Below are 24,296 nucleotides of genomic sequence, written 5' to 3'. Positions count from 1 at the left end.
ATCAGAGCACGGGCCAACATGCCCGGCATTCCGTTTCTAGAGCCTTTCAGAAAAAGCACCTTCTCCCCCAACTCTACCTTCTTTAAGCAAACAAACTAGAAGCAATCCCCAATTGGGCAGGAGGCTATTACTGCCCCCGCTGAATGGCCCAGTGCTCTGGGCTGGGGTAATCACCATTATGGGGAAAATCTATTCTAGATCAGTGCTCTTTAGCTCTCCTGCACCTGTGGGCCAGCACCTGTCCTACACTCCAGTGGGTCAGGAGTTATAGCTAAGGCACGGACCAGCAGTTTTTAACCTTTCTATGTCAGTGGACCAACAGTGGCCATGGCCCATGACTGAAGACCACGGTACTATGGCATGTCCAACAAGGGTGGAATAGACACAGTTGAGACATCCCAGTAATGGCATCCAGTGCTCCACAGAGCTGACAGCTTCTGTTTTTGGGTCTGTCTGCAGGGGGGCGGGGGGGGGGACACAGTCAACTATGTTCAGGGTTTACTCCTGGCTCAGTGCTCAGGGTTTACTTCTGCTGGGCTTAGGGGATGTGTGCTACTGGGGATCAAACCTGGGTGAGCCACATGCAAGATAGTACACACTGTACTATCTCTCTGGCCCCACAGCCTCCATGTTTAATACTCATTGCTCTCCTACTGAACAAGCAGCCACACCCTCACAATCACCACCCTATCATGAATAGAAAAGGGTAAACAACCCAAGGGAAATGTCGGGCACTCTGTGAGCCCCAACCACAGTGATGATGAACCACTGCCAACAATTTGGAAATGGGTTTCTCCAACATTCTCTACTGCCTCAAAGAACACATGGCGGCTGTCGACTCTGACTGAAATCCACACACATTCTTCCACTGGCATTCCCCAATCCCCTTTTCTAGTACTATCATTTTTTAAACAGCCATTACTAATAAAGAGTGATGTGATTTATGGGGGGAAAATCCCAGTAGATAATTTTGTCTGTCACACAGAACTGAAAAAAAAAATCAGAGGAGTCCACACTGGGAGATTCCTTTCATCTCTTTGGCTCATAAAGACAAGTGCAGTCCGCATTTATCATCTGCAGCCACTTGCCACTGCTGACAGGTTTACAGTTCGATCATTGGATTGCGGCCATCAAATTAATATTTTTAGGACTAAATACAGTAGAGATGGGGCCTAACATAGCATTCACCCATTTCTCTCCCTTAACACTCTATAATAACAAGGAAATCCAACAAGCCAATTTTCTATACAAATGACCAAGACACGCTTAACTAAACACTTATGTCAAAGCCCTGCTGAAAACTTTTTTCTCCATTTTCTTTACAAGAAACATGGAAACATCAGTTGGGCAAAAATTAGAACATCTTCACCCAGATGTTCTTCTCTGTGGGAGAAATGCTACTAAACTGGAATTTAATCCATCAATCCTCAGCCTGCACTTTGATTTTCTTAATAGGGGTATGCTGGGGTGGGGGGCGGTTCTCTTTCCTCCTAACTCCAAGTGAAATTCCATTAAGACAAAGATGGTCTATAATCAACATACTTCTTCTGGGTAGGGGTGAAGGGGAGGGTGACACACCTGATGGTTTAGGGGAGCCTGAAGCCACTCTCCAAAGTGCTAGGGAGCATCTAGGTAACATCCAGTGGTACACAAGGCACTGGATGGAGTCAGGGCATCGTGCATACAAGGCAAGCTCTCGACCACTTGAGCTGCATCTCCAACCCTAACTATCCTTACTCTTCTGACACTGCTTAAACTTGACATAAAACAGAATCCCTTATTGTTCACATTATTCTTCTAAAGAGGATGCCAGGCCCTATAAGGTAAAGTAGTGCATCTCGAAAAAGCACTATGCTAGCAGTTGAAGGCTTGGGTCTGGGTCTTAGTTTTGTATCAAGATCACCTAAGAGTCTATGAAGTTCCTGAGTTGTTGTTTGTCTGTGAAGCTGTATATTGTTCCTTCAAGTATGAATAAGAGTCTAGCTGGGTAGAAAAATGCTCTACATCACTAATCATCAGGGAGATGCAAATCAAAACAACAATAAGATATCAACTTACACCAAAGAGACCGGTACATATAAAAAAGAACAAGAACAAGAACAACCAGTGCTGGCATGGATAGAGTAGAAAAGGACTCTCACCCATTGGCTAGAATACTGACTGGTCCGGGCTCTTTTGGAAAACAAATGGACATTCTTCAAAAAACTAGAAATTGAGCTTCCATATGACCCAGCAATACCACTTCTGGGAATATATCCGAGGTGCAAAAAAAAAAAAAAAAAACAGAAATGACATCTGCACCTGTATGTTCATTGCAGCATTGTTCACAATAGCCAAAACTTGGAACCAACCCAAGTTCCTGAGAACAGGCAATTGGTTAATGAAACCTTGGTATATCCATGTAATGGAATACTAAGCAGCTGTTAGGAAAGATGAAGTCATGAAATTTGCTATAAGTGGATGGACATGGATTGTTTCATGCTAAATGAAATGAGTCAGAAAGAGAGGTACATAAAATGACTGCACTCATTTGTGGAATATAAAATAATATAATAAGAGACTAACACCCAAGGACAGTAGAGACAAAGGGCTAAGAGCATTTCTCCATGGTTTAGAAGCCTGCCTCATGTGTTGGGGAAGAAGGCAGTTGGGATGGAGAAGAGACCACTAAGTTAATGATGGTTGGAAGGATCGCTTGGGATGGGAGATGTGTGCTGAAAGTAGACAAAGGACCAAACAGGATGGCCTCTCAGTATCTGTACTGCAAACCATAATGCCCAAAAGTAGAGAGTAAGAAAGAAAGTGCCTGCCACAGAGGCAGGGGGTGGGGTCCAGTGGGTGTGGTGGGAGACATACTGGGGATGTAGGTGGTAGAAAATGCACATTCATGGAGGGATGGTTGTTCAATCATTGTATGACTGAAACTCAATCATGAAAGCTTTGAAACTGTATCTCATGGTGAATAGATTACAAAAAAGAAAAAGAAAAAAGGTCACCTAAGAAACCAGCCAGATGCTCGCTCTCAGTTTCATCTTGCAAATGGCAGAACAGGTTAACTGATCTTTAAAGTCCTTTAAGTCAGTCTTTTTCTAAGGAACGTTTAAAGGCTATTTCCCTCAGAACTACCTGTTTCCAAATACTGCACTTTGGAATATAGTTTGGAAATCATTGTTTCAAGTCTATAATTCTGTGCATTCATTGAGAACTTACTTTCAGCATCATGGAGATACAGAGCGGGGAGGGGATTGGAAGGAAAGGGTAGAGCATTAGTCTTCATTGGTCTTCATTAGAGAAATATGAGGAAGTAGTCAAAAAAATGCCAAGCAGCAGAACAGAATCCGCAATGCACATTGAATCAATGCTGGAAATCTAAGTCATGAAGGCATGTGGAGGCGGCAGCGCCACAAAGGGCTGAGATAACAGGCTGGTGGGAACGAGGGCGAGGAGACTAAGCGGAGCCCAGGAGGGTGGGCATGCGATCCTGGAGACTAGGGCCAGAGCAGCACAAGCCCAATGCCTGGGGCTGGGTGGGGGCAGGGTTGTGACTGTGCGGTAGATCCCAGTAGCGCACTGGTGGGACACGCCTTTGGAAAGATGAGGACTAGAACCAAGTGCACCTCCAGTGAAGCCCCCTGACAGCAAACTTATCTTCCTGAACCCTAAGCTTTTCTGCATTTGGGGGGGTGGGAGGCTCCTACACAGCATCACCCCCTCCCAGCAATACTCAGCCTGGTCGGAGTGGCCTGACATGCTTGTTGCAGCCACGGGGGCACTGCCCAGGTTAAACAGTGCAGGGGCGCCCAGGGCTAGAGTCCGTGATGCTGATGCAGGGAAGTGGGGGTCAGGCGGGGGAAGAATGCAATGCTGGGAACTGAACTTCAAAGCATGCAAGGTGGGAACTCCAGCCTCTAACCCAGCTTCCCAGTCCCTTCTCTCCTCCCTCTTCCTCCATCCCACTTCATTTTTAAAGTTTTGGACCTGGTGGTGCTTGGGACTGACTCCAGGATCATCCCCAGTCGTGCTTTGGTGACCACATACAGTGCCAGGGCCAAACCAGAGCTGGCCATGTGCTAGGTAAGTGCTTTGCCTCTCTACCATCTCTCTGGCCCTCTTCTGCTCTTCATAAGGCAGAAGATTGTGAGCTGCCTTTGTTCCCCTCCCCCACTTTTCCCTCACTCAAAAACTATTTGCAAATATCAGGAGATATTTGCTTAATGAATTAATATGTGTACTGACTAGTAAAAAAGAAAAATGCTAACATTTAAAGCAAACTGTAGTCCCTGACCTTAAGAAAACTTAAAGATCACTGAGGAAATAAGACACAGTCTTGCACTGAGAATGCAACAGATGTGCAAAAGAGGTGGAAAGAACCTCACACTTGTGAAAAAGGCCTGTATTAAGAAGGGCTGGAGTTATAGCACAGTGGTAGGGCGTTTGCCTTGCACACAGCCAACCTGGGTTCGATTCCTCTGCCCCCCTTGGAGATCCCGGCAAGCTACCAAGAGTATCTCGCCTACACGGCAGAGCCTGGCAAGCTACCCCTGGCGTATTTGATATGTCAAAAACAGTAACAACGAGTCTTACAATGGAGATGTTACTGGTGCCCACTCGAGCAAATCGATGAGCAATGGGGTGACAGTGATAGTGACAGTGACAAATTAAGAAGGGCAGAAACAACCAGGGAAGCAGTAAAGAAAGAATCTTCATCTGCTGTGGGTGGGAATGTAAACTGCTTCAACCTCTATAAAAAAATGTGGAAGTTTCTCAATAGATTCAAAATTAACCTACTCTATGATCCAACAGTCTCTCTTCTGGAACACAAAAACTGATTTGAAAGATGTGCACACACTGATATTCCCTGGAAATAGTCCAAGTGCCCAGCAAGAGATGAGTGCACAGAGAAGATGTGGCACATGCATATAATAGAACAGCACTCAGCAGAGGGAAGGGAGGGCCAGTGAGGGGAAGAGATGGGGAAAGTGAGGGGAGGAAGGAAGAAAGGGAGGGAGGCAGGGAGGGAACATGTAATGAAAACAAACTCTTAGAAAACTCTTAGAAAAGACCAACTCCTGTCTTTTGCTACAACATATACAGAACTGGAGGGAGTCGTCAGGAGAAAATAAATACCAGAGGAGATGATTCAACTCATGTCCTTAGATGCAGGGAAGTATTAGACAAATCCAACACCCATTATTAGTGAAAACCCTTAGCAAAATGGGACTGAAGGAACTTAGCTCAATATTACAAAGACCCTGTACAGTAAACACATAGGTGACATCATTTTTAATAGGGAAAAACTGTAAAGTCTTTCCTTTACATAACTCCAGGCATAAGACAAGGATGTCCATGCTTCACTGCTACCATTCAACACCATACTGGAAGTCCTTACCACAGCAATTAGGCAAGAAAGAGAAATCAAAGGAACTTAAGTTGGTAGAGAAGAAGTCAAACTATCACTATTTGAAGATTACATGATACTCTACATAGAAAACCCTATAGGCTCCATTAAAAATTCTTCTAGAAACAAAAAACATTAATCTGAAAAAACATATGTACATCTAAGTACACTGCATCATAGTTTATAATAGACTAGATCTGGAAACATTCCAAATACCCACAACAAATGAATGAATAGAGAAACTGTGGCATATATACGTAATGTAATATGACTTAGCTGTGAGAAAGGTGGAAATCCTGCTGTTTGCTGCAACTTGGATGGAACTGAAAGAAGGCATGCTAAGTGAAGTGAGTCAGAAAGAAAAAAGACAAACACCAGATGATCTCACTCATTTTGCAGAGAGTAAAGAAACAAAGCAAGGGATTAGAAAATCCTCAATGAAAACAACCCCCAGATGCAGTCAATTGAATGAAAAACAGTGATTTGGGTGTTCTGGGGTGTGGTGGGGAGTGAAGGGGGATGTTGGGATAATGATGAAGAAATCCTGGCAATTTGGGGGAGTAGCATCATTACAAGTATAAAACAATCATATCGTACAATTATAAAAATGTTTTAAGTCAAATTAATAAGTGGAAAAGAGTAAAATTAACTGACAAGAAAAGGAAGGAAGGAAGGAAGGAAGGAAGGAAGGAAGGAAGGAAGGAAGGAAGGAAGGAAGGAAGGAAGGAAGGAAGGAAGGAAGGAAGGAAGGAAGGGAGGGAGGGAGGGTTGGAGGGAGGGAGGGAGGGAGGGAGGGAGGTCAACATGCAATGGAAACACACTCTTAGATTCTGCCCACAGAACTAAGGTTAGTATGGAGAGTAGGAAAGAATAATATGAAAGTGTGGAGGGGTCCTGCAGACTATAGTAGAAGAATATTAGCATTTCAGTGGTAGGCTTCTTCGGTAACACAGTGCCCCTAAAACATTCACATTCTTATAAGCCAACATTATCTAGAAAAAAAATACATTTTTAAAAAATGGGGCTGGAGAGATAATACAGAGGGTAAGGTGCTAGCCTTGCACGTGGCTATGGTAACAAAACCTAAAGATATGGAAGGAAAAAACTGATCAAAGAGAGCAAAGTATACCAACATATACCAAGAGAGCAGAGACATGTTCCATCCTTTCTGGGAGCATGGGAGATATCTGACTTGATCAGAAGAGGTCAAGAATATGAAAATGAAGAATAGAAACAATGTGGGGAGAGAGGTTAATGGCAGATGAGCTCAGAAAGATCAGCTGAGAAAGACAGCTTTGTCTTATAGGCAATGAGTAACCACTGAAATTTTAAGTGAAATTTCACGATGCTTTGGGCATTTGAATCAAACTATTCTTTAGCATGTAAAAGGACTTAATCTTTGAAAAATATCACTCATGAATCTGGCTCTCAGAGTGAAGCTAAATGAATCGCATATCCCACCCAGAAAGTGAAATGAGTAAAAAGACGAGAGCCCAGGAGAAGAGTTGGGTTTGGAACGCAGATGTCAGGGTCAGGCAGGAGAGGACAGTGCAAACCAAAGCGCAGATTTTAAAACCAACATTCTGAGACATTTGATTGGTTAGTCAATAAATCTCAATGATGAGTCAGTAGCTGCTGGCTAACAACGGGAGATTCTGAGAAGGGACCTGTTAGAAAAGAAGCAAAAAAAAAGTGAGTTTTTCTTTTCTAAGTCCCAAATCAGGATGTTGAGTATTTTCTTTTTCTAACCTATTAGACCAAGAACTAGCAACAAAATGACTGGAGGGATGAAATCAAACATGAGATTGAAACCCAGAGAAAGGAGAGATGAATTAGAGAGAAAGAAGACACTGAAGAAGAACAACTCTGCATAAACTCCACCTTTGGTAAGAGAAAGAGAAAGAATAAGCCGATGGAAGCATGGGGCAGAGACAGGGAGGATTATAATCTCATGTTGAGAACCAAAAAGGTAAAGTGTTAAAAAGACTACTGCCTGCTTTATAGCCACTGTTGATTTTAATACCTTACAAATATGATACATGCCAGGAAACACCTCCACTCTTAAAACGTTTCATATTGAAATGGATGATAAACATGACTTGATAATATAGGCAAGACAAACAAATTGAATGCCAATTAGGATATGCTCCTTTGTAGCTTCAGTAACTCCTTCCCCAGATAATTCCTTCGTTCTTCAGGCATCCGTTTAAGAAGGCCAAGAATCAGATTCAGGCTAAGCACTTGGTAACTCAGGAAACTTGGTCTGTCTGGATTGCATCTTATGACTTTTCTTGGGAAGGGGGGATGGACCTCACCTGGCATTTCTCAGGGCTTACTTCTAGCTCTTCACTCAGGGATCACTTCTTATGGGCTCAGGGAACCATATGGGATGCTGAGGATCAAACCTGGGTTGGTTGCATGTAAGGCAAATACCCTACCTGCTGAACTATCCCTCTGCCACACACCTTGTGACTCTTAAGCAAGAACTGAAATAAAATTCACAGCAAACCCTCCTCCTCCTCCTCCTCCTCCCCCCCCCTTGTGAACAGTTAGATTCTTATCACAATATATGTGGACTTGGTCAATGAAACACTACGGCAGAAGGCTGGCCAGATTCCTTTCCCAGGACAGCTGCTATTCCAGCCGTGCTGTTCCCACGCTCCCCAGGCGGGGTGGGGCTCTGCTGCCCACTCACCTGCATGAGTTCATGGCTTTCCAGGAGGTCATTCTCTAGCATCTCCTGAGAAAGGCGCCCCATTGTGCTGTAAAATTCATCTGCTGTTTCACAGCATTCTATCTGCCTAGAGAGAGAACAGAGAAGTGAACTGCATAGACAATCCCAGACCATCCGTCAGGTGTGTGCTGTAGGTGCCGCTGACGGGCTGTGCTGCTGTTTGCCATCAAATCAATCAAGAGAGTAAGCAATAAAAATCAAATTCCTGGGGCCAGAGCAAAAGTACATTAAGTAGAGCACCTGCCTTACAGGTAGCCAACCCTAGCACCACATCTGGTTGCCAGGAGTGAGCCCCAAGCACAGTCAGGTATGGCCCAAAAAACAAAAGGAAAAAGTAAAATATCGAATTCCAGGTCTACACTCCCAACATTGCCTTCTATATGTGGAGAGAAGATAAAAAGACATCAAAGGCAAGTTAGCATCACTTATTACAGGATGAATTCCTTGTCTTCCCTAGCAGTCCACAGACTCACCCCAACTGTGGCATCTTTATTGTTTCTATATAGTATAGTCCATGCACTAAAATGCTCACCAGTGACCATAAATTAGAAATCCCAGAATTGGGTACTGAAGAACAATGATCCCTCTGGAGGAGATGCTGTTCTGTTCTTATTTTGTTTGGGGACCATACCTGGCTATGCTCAGAGCTTGCTCCTGGCTCTGCATGCAGAGATCAGCCCTAGTGGGTTCCAGGGACCATATGGGAATTTGGGGTCCTGGGTACCGAACCCAGGTCAGCCACAAGCACGGCTACCCTCTGTATGAGCTGTTGTTCTCAATCTGCAAACTGCGAGATCATTAACAGACTGAAAGGAAGCCAGCCAAGTGAGAGACAGAAGATATTTGAACTTTATCTGCAGCTCCTATCAGTCCACAGTATGTCTTCACAGGCAGACATTTCCAGTTCTTCTAGGGGCACTGCTAGTAGGTAGCACTATGATAACACTCATTGTTGGCTCTGGTTCTACATAAAATTCTGTCACCCTGCAACCTGCTTGGCAGGTTACACATGAATTCTTCTTCCAGGAGTGCACAAAGCAGAGGGGAAGCAATGACCACTATGTACCCCATTTTACCATTTCAGTGTTCATTAAATAGAAAGATAATTCTACTCATAAGACATGTGCTTTGAGATTGGCTAATATTGTTCAAAAAAGAAAAACTGGATGAGTACTGGCCAAATCCTATTGCCACAATCATGGAAATATACTGCTGAAGTACAGAGTATTTATTACAAAAGTAGAGTCGCATGGAAAGATGATTTTTTTTTAAAATGGGGAAATTTACCCTGGGGGGTGATGGAAGGATAAATACCAGAGGTGTGTTAAAAAATACTCTCCAAATTGACAAGAAAGAAAAAACATTCGAAATCTGGGCAGGCAAGAGACCACAGACCCACCTGGGGAACTGTTAGTTATCTACAAGACCAGAGTGTGTACATGGCAGAGGAAGAGGGGGTAGTAGTGACAGTGTTTGGCAGCTGATATCAAAGGCCTCATCTTCCAGGTAAGCCCCTTTGGGGTGAAGAGGCAGGAGGGGGGGGGCAGATGTGCTTAGATCCAAGGTGACACGGCAAGTAAAGGGCACAGTGGAAGGACATAGGACATACGCTATGGGTCAGGCATGGAGGGAGCAGCCAAAGCATCAGGGGCAGAGGAGAGACACATAACAGACGCCCATGAAGACGAGAGGATGAACATGGTCACACACTTCACAGCAGCCCGGGGGTGAGTGAGAGGAAGAAAGTCCAAGTCACAGAGGCAAGATGAAAGAAGTGATCCCACAGAGAAACAGATAGAAGGCACATGTCAGGTCAACACGAATGGAACTTATGCCTACGTGCTGAGCTGTTTTGTTCTGTCTCATTTTTCCCAAATGATAACTTGGTATGGACGACTACAGAAAAACCCAGGGTGAAGCCCCAGCGCTGCTCCTCATGACCTGTCTAATCTTGCACTGGCTAATTAACCTCCCGAGGTGAATACTGTGCATGAAAGGACAGAGGAACGATCCCCCACACTTCTCAGCGTTGGGGAGAGACTCTAGTGAGATCATGTGTTTAAGCTGCCCCCAAACTCAACATGTAAGTACTTGATAATATTGCTTGCCTGCCTTCACTTGCCCCTGGCAACTGCTGAGCTCAAAAAACTGCCAAATTATAATGAGCAATGATGTCGAACACTTAAAATGTCTATTGGTCTGATTCAGGTTTCCCGTATATTTCCTAAATAAAAACTGTCTATCAGTCAATTCACACAATCAGACGCACAGATTCTAAAGTACTTCCAAAGAAATTTCTAAAGCTGGGTTCCAAATCTGATCCGCCTCTACCCCCAGTTCAGCACAGGAGACCCTGGTGATCCTAGGTGATCCCCGGCCCCTCAGAAACCAGCAGCACCACATCCTCCAGCCTGACCACTGAATTATCCAGCTTGATTGGCCAAAAGGAGCTAGAAAGTGGCCTCTAGGGTCCTCCAATTAGAACCACTCCTCCAGAGAGAGAGAGAGAGAACAAAAACAGACACTTCCACCTGTTAACTGAGCAACTTTCTCTTCTGTACCTCAGTTCCCACACCTGTGAAATGAGGACTGTCAACAGTTCCTATACCTCATAGAACAAGGGTTGAGGACTAAAGGAGTTGATTTTACATCTAGAATGTTTAAAACAGTGCCTGATCCACTGCAAACACTCCGCAAATATTGGGTTGCAAGCACAGCAATTACTATTGCAGGAATGGAACATCTTGGGATGATCAGAGTTAACTTCTAACCCCACAGGCCATAGGATATAAAATGGGAAATGCCCCTTTCCTTCCTGTCCCACAACTGAAAACTAACACAAGAAAGACTGCAATTGAATGTAACAGATAGGAAACTGCTTGACTCTGCATATTCTAGAAACTAATTGGTAACTGGCCTATCATAGCACCAAAACTCAATGCACAAATAGCTGGAGTGACTTCACCTTTTACAGGGTGCAGACAAGGCTAGAAATATATGACTGTAGCAACAGGCAGACTTTGGGAGGATATGAAAAGATAAGCAAATAGCAAATAGCCAGGAGGAAGCCCTGAGCACAGAGGATGTAGCAAAGAAAAGAAAATAAGAAAACAAAAACATCTACAACACTGAAACAAAGGTGGAAGACAGCACATGCTGCTGGAGGATGTGCTATTGGAATGCTTGTATGCATTAAACCCCTTCTTTAATAGAATCGTAATTCACTGTCTCGAATCATACTTTTAAAAGAAAACACAGGGGGCGGAGCAATAGTACAGCAGGTAGGGCATTTGCCTTGCCCATGGCCAATCCCTAGCATCCCATATGGTTCCCCAAGAAGCATTTCCAGGAGTAATTCCTTAGTGCTGAGCCAGGAGTAACCCCTGAGCATCACCAGATGTGACTCAAAAAGAGAAAGAAAGAAAGGAAGGAAGGAAGGAAGGAAGGAAGGAAGGAAGGAAGGAAGGAAGGAAGGAAGGAAGGAAGGAAGGAAGGAAGGAAGGAAGGAAGGAGGAAGGAAAGAAAGAAAGAAAGAAAGAAAGAAAGAAAGAAAGAAAGAAAGAAAGAAAGAAAGAAAGAAAGAAAGAAAGAAAGAAAGAAAGAAAGAAAGAGAGAGAGAAAGAAAGCAGGCCACTCAATACCTTTATTGCAAACTACGACACCCAAAAGGAGAGAGAACAAAATGGAATGCCCTGCTGCAGAGGCAGGGTGGGGTGGTGAGAGATGGGGTGGGGCTGGTGGGAGGGATACTGGGAACATTGGTGGAGGAGAATGGGCACTGGTGGAGGGATGGGTAAACAATCACTGTATGACTGAAATGCAAACATGAAAGTTCATAAGTTTGCAACTGTACCTCACAGTGATTCACTAATAAAAAATTAAGAAAGAGAAAAAAGAAAGAGAAAGAAAGAAAGAAAGAAAGAAAGAAAGAAAGAAAGAAAGAAAGAAAGAAAGAAAGAAAGAAAGAAAGAAAGAAAGAAAGAGAGAAAGAAAGAGAGAAAGAGAGAAAGAAAGAGAGAAAGAAAGAGAGAAAGAAAGAGAGAGAAAGAAAGAAAGAAAGAAAGAAAGAAAGAAAGAAAGAAAGAAAGAAAGAAAGAAAGAAAGAAAGAAAGAAAGAAAGAAAGGAAGGAGAGAAAGAGAGTGAAGGAGGGAGAGAAGGAGGAAAGAAGGAAGGAAGGAAGGAAGGAAGGAAGGAAGGAAGGAAGGAAGGAAGGAAGGAAGGAAGGAAGGAAGGAAGGAAGGAAGAATCTGTTTATCTGTTTGGGGTGACACCCAGCAGTGCTCAGGAGTACTACTGGCTCTGTGCTCCAGGGCTGTGCAGCAGAACTTGGGGACAAGACCGTGCTGGGGTCACAGCTGGGGTTCCCACAGGTGTTCTGTGTTGCTGAATCCAACTTGTAAGACATGAAAACTGCTACAAGTCTCCCGGGAACAACTTGTCATAAATAAAAAGACTAGTTAAAAGGGTTTTGAAACTAAATACTGTCAGTGATTTATTAGTTTTCTGACATGCTGTCTCTGAGTGCCCACACAAGTGATTTATAGCTCCAGGAAAGAAACACTAAAATCTTCTCTGCATCTCAAGTTACCCATAACAATTGCATCCTAATGTTTCTCCTATTACCCTAAAAGGTAGAATTTTAATGCAATAGTCATAATATTAAAGGGGGAAATTCTAGATTTTTTTCAATCCTACTACTAGGAAAAAATACAAATAATCTTTGATAGGAATAGATCTCTGCAAAGAATTTTTTAAATTTGAGACTACACAGGGGAGTGCTCAAGGTTTATTTGTAGTTCTGTGCTCAGGAATAATGCTTGGCAGAGACCATGCAGTGCCAGAGGTCAAACCAGGGTTGGCCGTGTTCAAGGCAAGCAGCTTAACCCCTGTAATATCGCTCCTGCCTGAAGGATTAATTCTTGAAGAAAGGGAAGAAGCATCATCTCTGCTACTGCTTATGTGCCAAGTACCACGCCTTACACCGTGATCACACTGACTTTTATCACAGACCTAAAGGAAGAACAAGATAGAGAGATACTTAAATAAGTTAAATCGTGAGCTGAGCCAGTAAGCCAAGTCCTCGCTGCATCCAGTGAGGGGCTGACTAAAAGTCACCAAGCCCAGATGCTCACACAGAGGACAGAGGGCGGACCCTGGTTCAGCTTCTCTTACAAATAGATTTTCTGGGCCAGAGAGAAAGTGCAGAAGGAAAGAAGCTTGTCTGGCACGTGATCAACCCCTGCTGGACCCCTAGCACCACATGATCCCCCAGCACAAGCTAGGAGTATCCCCTGGTCACAAGGTATGTCCAAACCTCCTCTCACAAAGAAAAGAAATAGGGTTCATGGGCTAGAAGAGAGCTCAATAGAAATGCCTACTTTCGCATTCAGGAGACCCAGATTTGATCCCCAGCACTACCTGTGGTCTCCCAGTGGCATCTGTTTACAACTGGGAGTGACCCCTGAGCACAGAATTGGGAGTAGGTCTTAAGCATCTGTGGTATGACCCAGCAACAGAACAAAGCTAAACAGAAGTAGATTCCATCCGCCCCAACACAAGAATTCAGAACGAGGCCTAAAGATTTCTGACAGCTACTAGGATTGAACATCTACCACTTCTCTTTTCCTGATGCTGAAACCTCAAGGCGTTATGTGTCAGAGTACAAAAACAGCGTAAAGCCTGGGCTCGGAGCCACAGGAAAGCAGCAAAGGAGAACAGTCACTTACTCTCCCAGTTTTGCCCAGATTGCCAGCGACACCCTTAGGATGATTTCTGAACCTTCAAAGAAGACAGAATCCCAAATTTTGAGGACAGTGTGGTTGGGCAGGCATGTGGCGAAGAGTGTGAGGAACCACTGCATCGTGAAGACGTTGGTCAGCGGGGGCTCGTAGCCACCTGAAAGAAAGCAGATACCACGTTTCTTCAGAACTGACGGTTTGCAAGGGTCTGCAAGGCATAAAGCACACTTTTTCAATTTCCAAATCTGTCCGAACGTTCCATTCCTGGTCTTCTGTGTATCTCTAAATTCTGGTTCTCTCTTCCTTTGTTCTTTCCTACTTGCTAGAAGAACATAAGTGTGTTTCATTCTTTTTTTTTTTAACTCAAGAATATGGACTTCGGGGCTGGAGAGATAGCACAGCAGATTTGCCTTGCACTCGGCCAACCTGGGTTTGATTCCCAGCATCCCTTATGGTCCCCCGAGCACCACCAGGTGTAATTCCTGAGTGCAGAGCCAGGAGTAACCCCTGATCATTGCTAGGTGTGACCCAAAAAGCAAAAAAAAAAAAAAAATATGAACTTCACAAATTCTTTAAATACTTCAGAAAATTTAACCTAAAACAATTTGCCTCTACTGATAGGAGGGTGCTGAAAGCCAAAAATGTTCTTTTCCTCACCAAAAAACAGGACCTCAAAACAATGTTAGCTCTCAAAAGCTAATGATGATTTTAAAAATCTCATAAAGCCCATTTTTATTCAAATACTCCTGGTAAAATTACATGTTACAAATTCCTTGTCTACTTAAATTATAAGCAGTTCTCAGACCATAGTTGTAATAAGTTATAAATCAATAACAGAAAATTAACTGAAAAAAAATCTCAAAATACTTAAGAGTAGAGGCCAGAGAGATGCATACAGCCAACCAGGATTTGGCACTTAGTACTCCAAAAGGCACCTGAGTCCCACCAGTATTGACCCCCTAAGGGTAGAACTAGGAATAGGCCTGAGCAAGGCTGGGTATGGTCACAAAACAAAATAAAAAAATACTTATGTTCAAGACACTGGAGGGCTGGAGATGCAGTACAGTGGATAGGGCACTTGCTTTGGACACAGCTGACATGGGTTCAATTCCCAGCACCTTTGTGGGCAGTCCCACCAGGAGTGATCCCTGGGCACAAAAATAAGCCCTGAGCACTGCCATATGCAGCCCAAAAACAAAATAAGAAAAACACAAGAGAGAGAGATTGAACAACATGAAATTTTTTTATTATTTGGACTGGAGCGATAGCACAGCAGGTAGGGTATTTGCCTTGCACGCGGCTGACCCAGGTTTGATTTCTCCATCCCTCTCGGAGAGCCCGGCAAGCTACCCAGAGTATCCCGCCTGTACGGCAGAGCCTGGCAAGCTACCCGTGGCATATCCTATGTGCCAAAAACAGTAACAACAAGTCTCACAATGGAGACGTTACTGGTGCCTGCTCAAGCAAATCGATTTTGGTTTTGCACTTGGGGGTGACACCCACAAAACTCAGGGACTGCTCCAAGCTCAGTGCTTGTGGCAGTGCTCGGGAGACTGTGGGGTGCCCAGGATGAAACCCGGGCCTCCAACATACAAAGAGCACACTCAGTCCACTGAGTACCTCCAGTCCAGCAGGTTGAGCCACCCTGGGCAGTGCTCAGGGGCTGCTCTGGACTCTGTGCTCACACAGGACCTCTGGCAGTGCCTGGGGGACTATACACAGTACAGTAATGGGGCGAGGGGGGTGGCAGCACGGCCAGTCACCCAGGGGAGTGCCCCAGCAACCAGCTGTCTGGCGATGGCAGCCAGAGTCCCAACCTAAAGCCAGTCTCCACCCCGGAAAGTCCTGGGTGTCGGCACCTGCTTGCAGCTTTGCAGCACCATCCACAACGCTGCCAAGAAGCCTGAAGGACACTGAACAGAGCCCCGACTTCCCCCCCAATGTCCGAGTGTGTGGCCAGGTGACAATGCTCCTCCTCCAAAGGCACACTGCAGACACCAGTAACCCGTGCAAGTCCATAACCCTCGGCTCCCCTCACTGCCTCTGAGGGCTAACCCAGGATGAAAGACTGCAAGGCAAGCGCCTTGGTCCCAGTTTCATCTCTATGAACCAACTACATGCAATTTTTAAGATCTGGGATATGGCTCACTAAAGTTTCTGAATTCAGCAGAATCACTACACTCAGTCCCACTTCCTTCATGACAGAACTATGTACTTTAAGAAACAAAAATAATTAGATATTTAGAGAACATAATTTTGTTTGGGGGGTCACACCCATTGATGCTCAGGGGTTACTCCTGGCTCTGCACTCCGGAATTACTCCTGGCAGTGCTCGGGGGACCATTTGGGATGCCACGGATTGAACCTGGGTAGGCTGCGTGCAAAGCAAAAGCCCAATCCGCTGTGCTATCACTCCAACAATAATTAGATATTTGGACTCATTATCCACCCTCCCTCCCCCCACTCATAGCCAGAATATGTATTTCTCTAAGTATAAGCAGAAGCATGTCTGCTTTCCTACATTCACTATCTTTTTTCTTCTCTGTGAACAATGGAGTATCTTTGTTCAGAGATTTAATCTCGGGTCACCCTTTGTGACAAGTGCAGAATGTTGGGGGCCACATGGAGCCAGTAATGTATGTCTAAGCCTGAGGCAGGCATAGCAGGTTTCTCTGGAAGCTTTATGAGATGCAGAGTGCACAGATATATGCAGAGTCCAATTAAACGGGGATTATGCAAATTACTTAGAAGGAAGTTCTTAGAGAATCGAGGTATCATGAAATTTTCCAGGCACTCAGAGCACGGATTAAGCCCTCAAAACCTCTTTCGCCCAATTTAAACACACAGGTCAGGATTTGGAGGCCACTGACAGAAAACACAACAGACTTTTGACAATTCTTTCTGGTCTCCCAAGCACAGCCTGAGAAGTGTGCATAGTGAGTCTCGCCACAGCTGCCCAAAGCTGTCTGATGACCTCCCCCACCCCCGCCCAAGCCTCTGAGACCCCTGGAAGAATCACAAGAATCACGCAATCAGCTCAGCACCCCACCCCCCAGGCCTCCTAGTGTGGAGATCCAGAAGAGGCTTCTCTAGGGCCCTGCCCTCCCGCAAGCAAGGCTCAAATGCCCTCGGCATGAATAAATAAAGGGAGCATTAAACACTTTAATGCAAGGGAGGAGTGCCTTTCTCTCCCGCAACTCTGCAACTCGGAAGACACAGATTCCCCTTTCCGGTGACCTCCGGGGCTCCCATTTTTAATCACATGGGAGGCTCAGTTTTAAATAACTCTAACTATCCGCTTAGAGCGGTGAGTATGTCACTCTTGATCGGCTGTACAATATATCACATTTGAGTTGCTGATCTAGTATTTAATTATTAGATTCTTTACTGTTTTTGGGGGGGAGGAGAAAGCGCTGGGCCACACCCAGCAGTGCTCAGGAGCTAGTCCCAACTCTGTGCTCAAGAGTGACCCGTGGCAGTGCTTGGGGGACCATGAGAGTGCCAGGGATTTGAACTGGGATTGGTCATGTGCAAGGCAAATGTCTCAACCCCTGTTGTGTCTCTGTCCAGTCTTTGCTGACTTCTTACCAGTGACCAGCTAGAGCTACAATATGTAGCCTTCTGTTTATTTTTTCAGGTTTGTTTTTGTTCTTTTTGGACCAAACTCTCACAAAATAGAAATACCCTAAAACTATGCATTTTCATTCAAGATGTCAGCCTACACATACAGTGGAATCAAAGAAGAAAAGAAGTAAAAATATTCTCAAGAGCATTGAGTCATCCCTACCTCCACTTTCCTTGTTTGCAGTTCTCTGAAGAGTGTCCAGGTGCTGAGATAATTCGGGGAGTTTCAGCCTTAAGAGGTCTCTGAAGACGGCCATATCCACAGACAATGCCCGGAGATTATTGACAAAGTAACTTTCAGGAAGAACTTTATCAATAAGGTAAATCATAATCTGGGGAGAGGAGGTGACAAAGAACAAGATACAAGATTGCTTCATAAAAGCCAGTATCCAAACATACCCTGAATAGAATATATTCCAGAACATCTTGAAATAGACTTAAAATGCAGTTAGCCAAGCACTGAAATGTATCAGCACCAAATGTTCTGGATTTCCAAGCCTCATGTCCACATTGGGAAGGGAGCAACCAGCTTAATTATCTAAGCCTTGCAAAAAGTTCGCCGTTGGCAGAATTTTCTAGATTTGATGGTCACTAACCCAGAGTTCACTGACTACAGTGCCTGTGATAATACAGCCCCCGGCAGAGGAGTAGCTGCAGAGACAGGCTCCACCAGCGGGAGCCTCAGTACTGGCTCCTTGATGCAGCAGTTCTACACCTTGGTGTGGAAACCCTGAGTTGAGCAGCCTCCGGAAACACCAGGCCCAGCCTCACCCCCATGCACTCTTGGCACCCACTCACCATCCCCCGGGCTAAGGATCAGAATGACTGCGCATGGCTTCATGTCCACTTTGAGCAAGGAGATTTCTTTCAAACCAATGGCACTTTTAAAAGTCTGAATTTCTTTCATACAATTATCTCAGACATGCTTCAAAGCCTTCATTTACTTCTGACACTTCTATTTGTACCGTAAGTTCCCCCAAGCCCCAACAGGAGAGATCCCTGAGTGCAGAGCCAGGAGTAAGCTCTGAGAATTGCTAGGTGTGATCATCCCATAGGGAAAAAAATAAGTAATAATATAAAAATAATTTTTAAATACCCAAAAATAATCACAGGAGCCAGAGAGACAGTACAGAGGTGATGGCACTTGCCTTGCCTGTGGCCATGCCAGCACCACCCGGTCTCCTGACCAGCACCAGGTACAGCCCTGGGGGCCACTCAAGACCATGTGGGTGGCCCAGGTGACCCCAGGTACCACAGGGCCCTAGCAGCAATGCACACTTGGACTGACCCTCAAATCACAGGCCCAGGTTGGCCAAGAACTGCCAGGAGGGGCTCCTGAGCATGGCTTGAAATACCCTTTGCCAAAAAATAACAAAATCATAGCTGCTCTTATATGCTGTTGAAGCAGCTGTCTCACCTGCAGGTTTCCAACATACTGTAAAACCCTACTTCCAAAATATATATATATATATATACATATATATACATATATATATATCACTTCCAAACCCACCAAGATCCATCTCCCCCTCTTATAATTTCTACTAAGGGTGATGGTGATGGTTTGAACTAAGAATAAAAGCACACTCTTAAAAATGCCTCTCAGAGGCAATTATTAAGGGGAAGGGATGGACAGGCATCAGGGGCCTCCTTAATCTTCTTATAATGGACTTGAACAGACAAATGTGTTCTCGCCTTGGAAAGGGAGCTGAGCAATCAGCCTATTCCACCTGTATGAGGGAGGCAGGCCTGGAGACACGGAGGCCACCGAATGGGAGACTCTGGGAGTCCCCAGTGGAGAGCTCACACTTCCCTAAAGAGGGGGAAAGAGATTAATAGGATCATAAAGGCAAAAATATAAAGTGACCATCTGCCTTGCAGTGAACCTTCAATCAAAAGGAACCTTGAGCTGGAGAGTACAGATATAAGTACAGATATTATAAGGCCTTGCACATGGCCACTTCTGGTTCAATCCCTCTGCTACTGCAGAGGGTCAAGCACTGCCAGGACTTACCCCACATCCAGAGCCAGGAGTAAGCCCTGAGTACCACCAGGTGTGGCCCCAAAACAACCCAAAAACATTTGAGAAATTATATTCCCTCAAAATTATGCAGAAACATGGGGGGAAATTCCAATTCGAGCAATTTTTGTGACGCAAGCACTCTCCAAAGGCATCTCAAGGCCAGGGATGTGGCTCAGTGATCTCACACATCTAACTAGGCACATAGATGTATCCACACACATACACATACATACACACAAAAAATTATTTTTAATTTAAAAACATCTCTAAGTCTGACATAAAACCTAAGAGCCAAGAGTCCAGAGAGATAGTGCCAGGGTTAAGGAACTTGCTTTGCAAGCAGTCAACTGGGGTTCAATTCCTGGCACTGCACGTGGTCCCCTCCACGCACTAGCAGGAGTGATCCCAGCACAGAGCCAGAACAGCCCCCAGGAGTAGCATAAAAAAATCTAACCAAAAAAGGAATATTTAAGAAGCTGGTCCATTAAAAATTTCTTCTAATTCTTCCCTTTGTAGACAATGTCAAGAGAATTAAGACAGGAAACAGGAGCCAGGGCTGGAAAGAAAGTACAGTGGGTAGGGCACTTGCCTTGACTGTGACCAACCAGGGTCTATTCTCTAGTATCCCATTTGGTTCCCTGAGCCCCACCAGGAATGATCCCTGAGTGCAGACCCAGAAGTAATCCTGAGCAATGCAAGGTGTGTCCACAAAACAACAACAAGAGACGGGGGCCAGAGAGAGAGTACAGCAGGAAAGGCACTTGCCTTGCATGTGGTTGACCTGGGCTTGATTCCCAGCACCCCATATGGTCCCCCATAAGATCTACCCATAAGTTATTCCTGAGCACAGAACCAGGAGTTAAGTCCTAAGCACAGCCAGGTGTGGTCCAAGAATGAAACAGAAGGTAAAATACAGACCTGGAGATGAGAATCCAAAACCCACCTGAAAAGAAACTGTCATCTAGAATATAACGAGAACTTAGCAAACCCAACAAGAAGAAACTATTACTTAAAAACAGAGCAAAGGAGCCCAGGAGCAACTCAGTGGTCAAGTACCTACAGCCCATTCCTGGACATCACCCTGGATGCCACGCCCAAGCCTAGCGGTACTGCAGGGGGCAGCATGCCATCTCTGGCACACCACATCCCAAGAAAGAGCATCACCATCAACTGTGTGAGTCCCACAGTTTGCACATGTGCGACCCCCAGGGAATTTATTCCTCACTCAAGTGTGTGACTTTTGGTCATTCCAACTGCAACAGGGAACGGAAGAGGAGACATTCAGTTCTCACCTTAGCAGTCACTGGAGCAGACATCTGAACTAAGAGGAGGTACCACAGGCAAGGACGCTCATGGAAAAATGGTCCACATCCCAACCATCAGGAAAACTCAAGCCAGGGGCACAATGAGATGCCACAACACTTATCAAAATGTGTGCACCTGGGGCTGGAGTGATAGCACAGCGGGTAGGGCGTTTGCCTTGCACACGGCCGACCCGGGTTCAAATCCCAGCATCCCATATGGTCCCCTGAGCACCGCCAGGGGTGATTCCTGAGTGCATGAGCCAGGAGTGACCCCTGTGCATTGCTGGGTGTGACCCAAAAAGCAAAAAAAAAAAAAAATGTGTGCACCAGAGCCAGAGAGATTGCACAGAGGGTAAGGTATTTGCCTTGCATGTGGCTGGCCCCAGTTTGAACCGCCAGACCACACGGAGATCCTTGAGCACAGAGACATAAGTGACCAGAGCACCACCAGGTTTGGCCAATTGTCCTCCCCACTGCAAATTAAGTTTTCTTTCTTTCCTCCTTTCCCTTTTTTGTCTGTCTGTTTGTTTGTTTGTGCTTTTGGTCCAGACTCAGCTATTCTCAGGGCTTACTCTTGGCTCAACACTAAGGGATCAATTGCTCTTGGCAGGCTCGGAGAACCATATGGGGGACCACAGATCGAACCCAGGTCCGCTGAGAGCGCTACCCACTGTACTATCTTTCCAGTCCCATATCTTTCATAAAATCTTGGGGGAGCTTTAAATTTTCCACAAATAGTTAAAAACTAACTAAGAAAAACAATTAAAACAAGAAAGTACTGAAAAGCCATGAAAGTGGTTTACCTATTTCTAATAAATTATTTCTCTAGTAAGTATAAATGCAGAGGCCAAAACAGCTGCTGTGAAATCACCCAGAGTCAATATTTTCTTTTGCATCAGAACTGTTTCTTGATGAGCCCTACTTCCCCTGCATGCTGAATGTGTAACTGGAAGAGTCACAACTGATGATAATGTCATTTCATGCCAGTTTTCATTTCCTTAGAGACAGAAATAGAAACACTCAATTGCTCAACACCCTCCAATCCTTTTTTCTCTTTTGTTTTTGCAGTGTGGGGGCTGAAACCCAGGGCCTCCCAAATGCAAGACAAGTGCTCTGTCACTAAGCTGTGTTTCTGCCCCAACCTTTTCCTACTGTGGCCCCACCCTCCAACCAGGCTTCTGCCTGGACTCCCCTTGACCCCCATCCTATTGGCTGCCCGCTCGTGTCATGCTGTGTCTCCTCTTCCCCAACCTTAAACGCTCTGCCCCATTTGTGTGATTTTCACCTTTGGCCCCCTTAGACGATCCTGGGGCCCACAGGTCAGGAAATGCTGCTCTAAAACACTTTTCAATGTGACGGTTCAGTGTTCCAAGTATTATTATTTCGATCTTACAATTTGATTGCTAGTGCATCCTCTTTCTCAAGCGCCCTCACCATGCTGAACTGATTATTCAAACCTTTCAACCGAACACTTTCCCTCTGACAGTCATCCAAGTTATAGCTTATATTAAAAAGACCAAAAGTTGACAGTTTTTATTTTAAATGTGCTTCTTCATAGCAAATGGTCTAAATTTGCATGTTTTCTTGTCACTCTCTTCTTCCCACTCCCACCTATCCAGGGAACAGGCAGCTCAAAATTGTTTCCCTAAAAAACCGTGAATGGAAAAAAGAGAGAGGCTAAGTACATATTTAGATCCTGTGGAGTGGGATTTATTATTACTTCCATCATGATGTGAATAAAGGAAGGAGGAATGTGTTTATTTTTCCACATTGCTTTAATCACTGGTCGAGGATATCACTAAGCTCATCCCAGCAACCAGGGCTGGGGGGATACTTTTGTATACAAAGGCGAGATTCATTCCCCTATCACAAAGCACTGAAACCAGCTGCAGTTCAAGGGCTCAGAAATGAGCCAGCAGGCTAGAGGGATAGTTCAGTTGCAACCAATCCGGTCTCAATCCCCAGCTTCCTTTATGACCACCCAAAGCCCACAGGAGTGGTCCTTGAGCACAGAGCCAGGAGTAAGTCCTGAGCACAGTTAAGTGTGGCCCAAAAATCAAAATCAAAATGAACCAACAACTCCACTTGCTCTGTGCAAATAGGCAGTAACCCACTCTCCCATTTAAAATGCTTGATTTTTCCTGACCACTCATTTCTGGTAACTTGGGTAACATTCAAACCTAGATTCTATGTTTCTAATGTCCCATCTCAAGGACTTCCAGAAAACTTTTTTACTAACATATGTCCTAGACATCAAATATTTAAAAAAATATAATATTGATGAAATAATTCACTTCCATGACATTTTTCTATGCAAACACCTGCCACCAAGGACATTCTCCTTAAGACTCCCTCCTACAAACCTTACCCCAAATATAAAAACCAAGCAGTCCAGTAAGAGTCAACCAAAATTATGCCAAACTGACAGAATAAGAGTAAGTGGTTTCTAACATCACCCAGTCAATGGTCCCTGATTTCTGGTAGTGTGACTATACTTTAACAAGACCTTGCCCTTAAGTCTCAGCTAGGCCCATTTCTTGAATAAATTCTTGAATAAAATATGGTAGGATGATGAACTGTCACTTCTGATATTAGGCTACATGTCTGTAGCTTAATTTTTTCTGTCTTTCTCGTTTACTCTCCTGCTCACCCTTAGGGATGCCAACCCCCACATTCTGAGACCAAGGTGCCTACATGACAAGCAAATGGAAGAAGCGTCTGGCCAACAGCTGCCAAGAAATTGAGGCCATCAGGTCAACAACATATGAGGAATTAAATCTTACCAACAACCATGAGAAACAAAAATGAATGTGAAAGCTTCCACAGTGCATCTTTAAGGAGTTCGCTTCCCTTGTCAGTAAGTGGAAATACGGGAGAGATAGAACAGTGGGTAGGTGCTTGCCTTGCATGTGGCTGGCCCAGGTTCAGCCCCAGCACCGCCATATGGTCTGCCAAGCTCCTCCAAAAGTGATCCCTGAGCACAGAGCTAGAGTAAGCCCTGAACATTGTCAGGTATGCTCAAAAACCAAAAGGGAAAAAGAAAGTGGGACTGCTACTGAGAAAGGACTGTGAGGTGGCTAAGCCCTGACAGGGCCCCTGAGTCAGAGAAGGAAGAGGCAACTCCCGTTCTGCTGTCAAAGTGCCACAGCAATTTGTTAAGAAGCAACAGATAATTAATATAATTATTATTATACTTAATTCGCTTTCAAAATGTGATAGGAATTCTCACATTTGGCGACTGCCTGTCTGTCACTCCCCAGGCAGTACCTTGGGCAAGCAGTGTTACTGGAAATTACTGAACTAGAGGCAACACTATGGTAGGGCAGCGTGGGGCTCAAGAAAAAAAGATCACAGTTCCAAAACTTCACTCTCAGAAGAGTTTCAGGGCCAGAGAGACAGGACAGAGGTTAGGAGGCAAGCCTGGCACTCGGCTAACCCCACTCATTCCCTGGCACATATGGTGCCCTTAGGACA

At 44.8% G+C, this 24,296-nt stretch overlaps 1 protein-coding gene across 1 annotated transcript in view; it reads right to left on the bottom strand.

Moving 5' to 3' along the window:
• TBC1D30 (TBC1 domain family member 30) overlaps window positions 1–24,296 on the bottom strand; it is a 50,801-nt gene that overhangs the window by 15,572 nt on the left and 10,933 nt on the right. The window contains exons 6-8 of the mRNA XM_055118222.1: window positions 17,659–17,827; window positions 13,860–14,028; window positions 8,094–8,199 (exon numbers count right to left, since the gene is read on the bottom strand). Coding sequence (XP_054974197.1) covers window positions 8,094–8,199; window positions 13,860–14,028; window positions 17,659–17,827 — 444 coding nt within the window. The remainder of the gene's footprint in view (window positions 1–8,093; window positions 8,200–13,859; window positions 14,029–17,658; window positions 17,828–24,296) is intronic.

The sequence above is a fragment of the Sorex araneus genome, chromosome 10 (genome assembly GCF_027595985.1).
Source record: "Sorex araneus isolate mSorAra2 chromosome 10, mSorAra2.pri, whole genome shotgun sequence".
NCBI lineage: Eukaryota > Metazoa > Chordata > Mammalia > Eulipotyphla > Soricidae > Sorex > Sorex araneus.
This window is presented reverse-complemented; position numbering and strand designations above follow the sequence as displayed.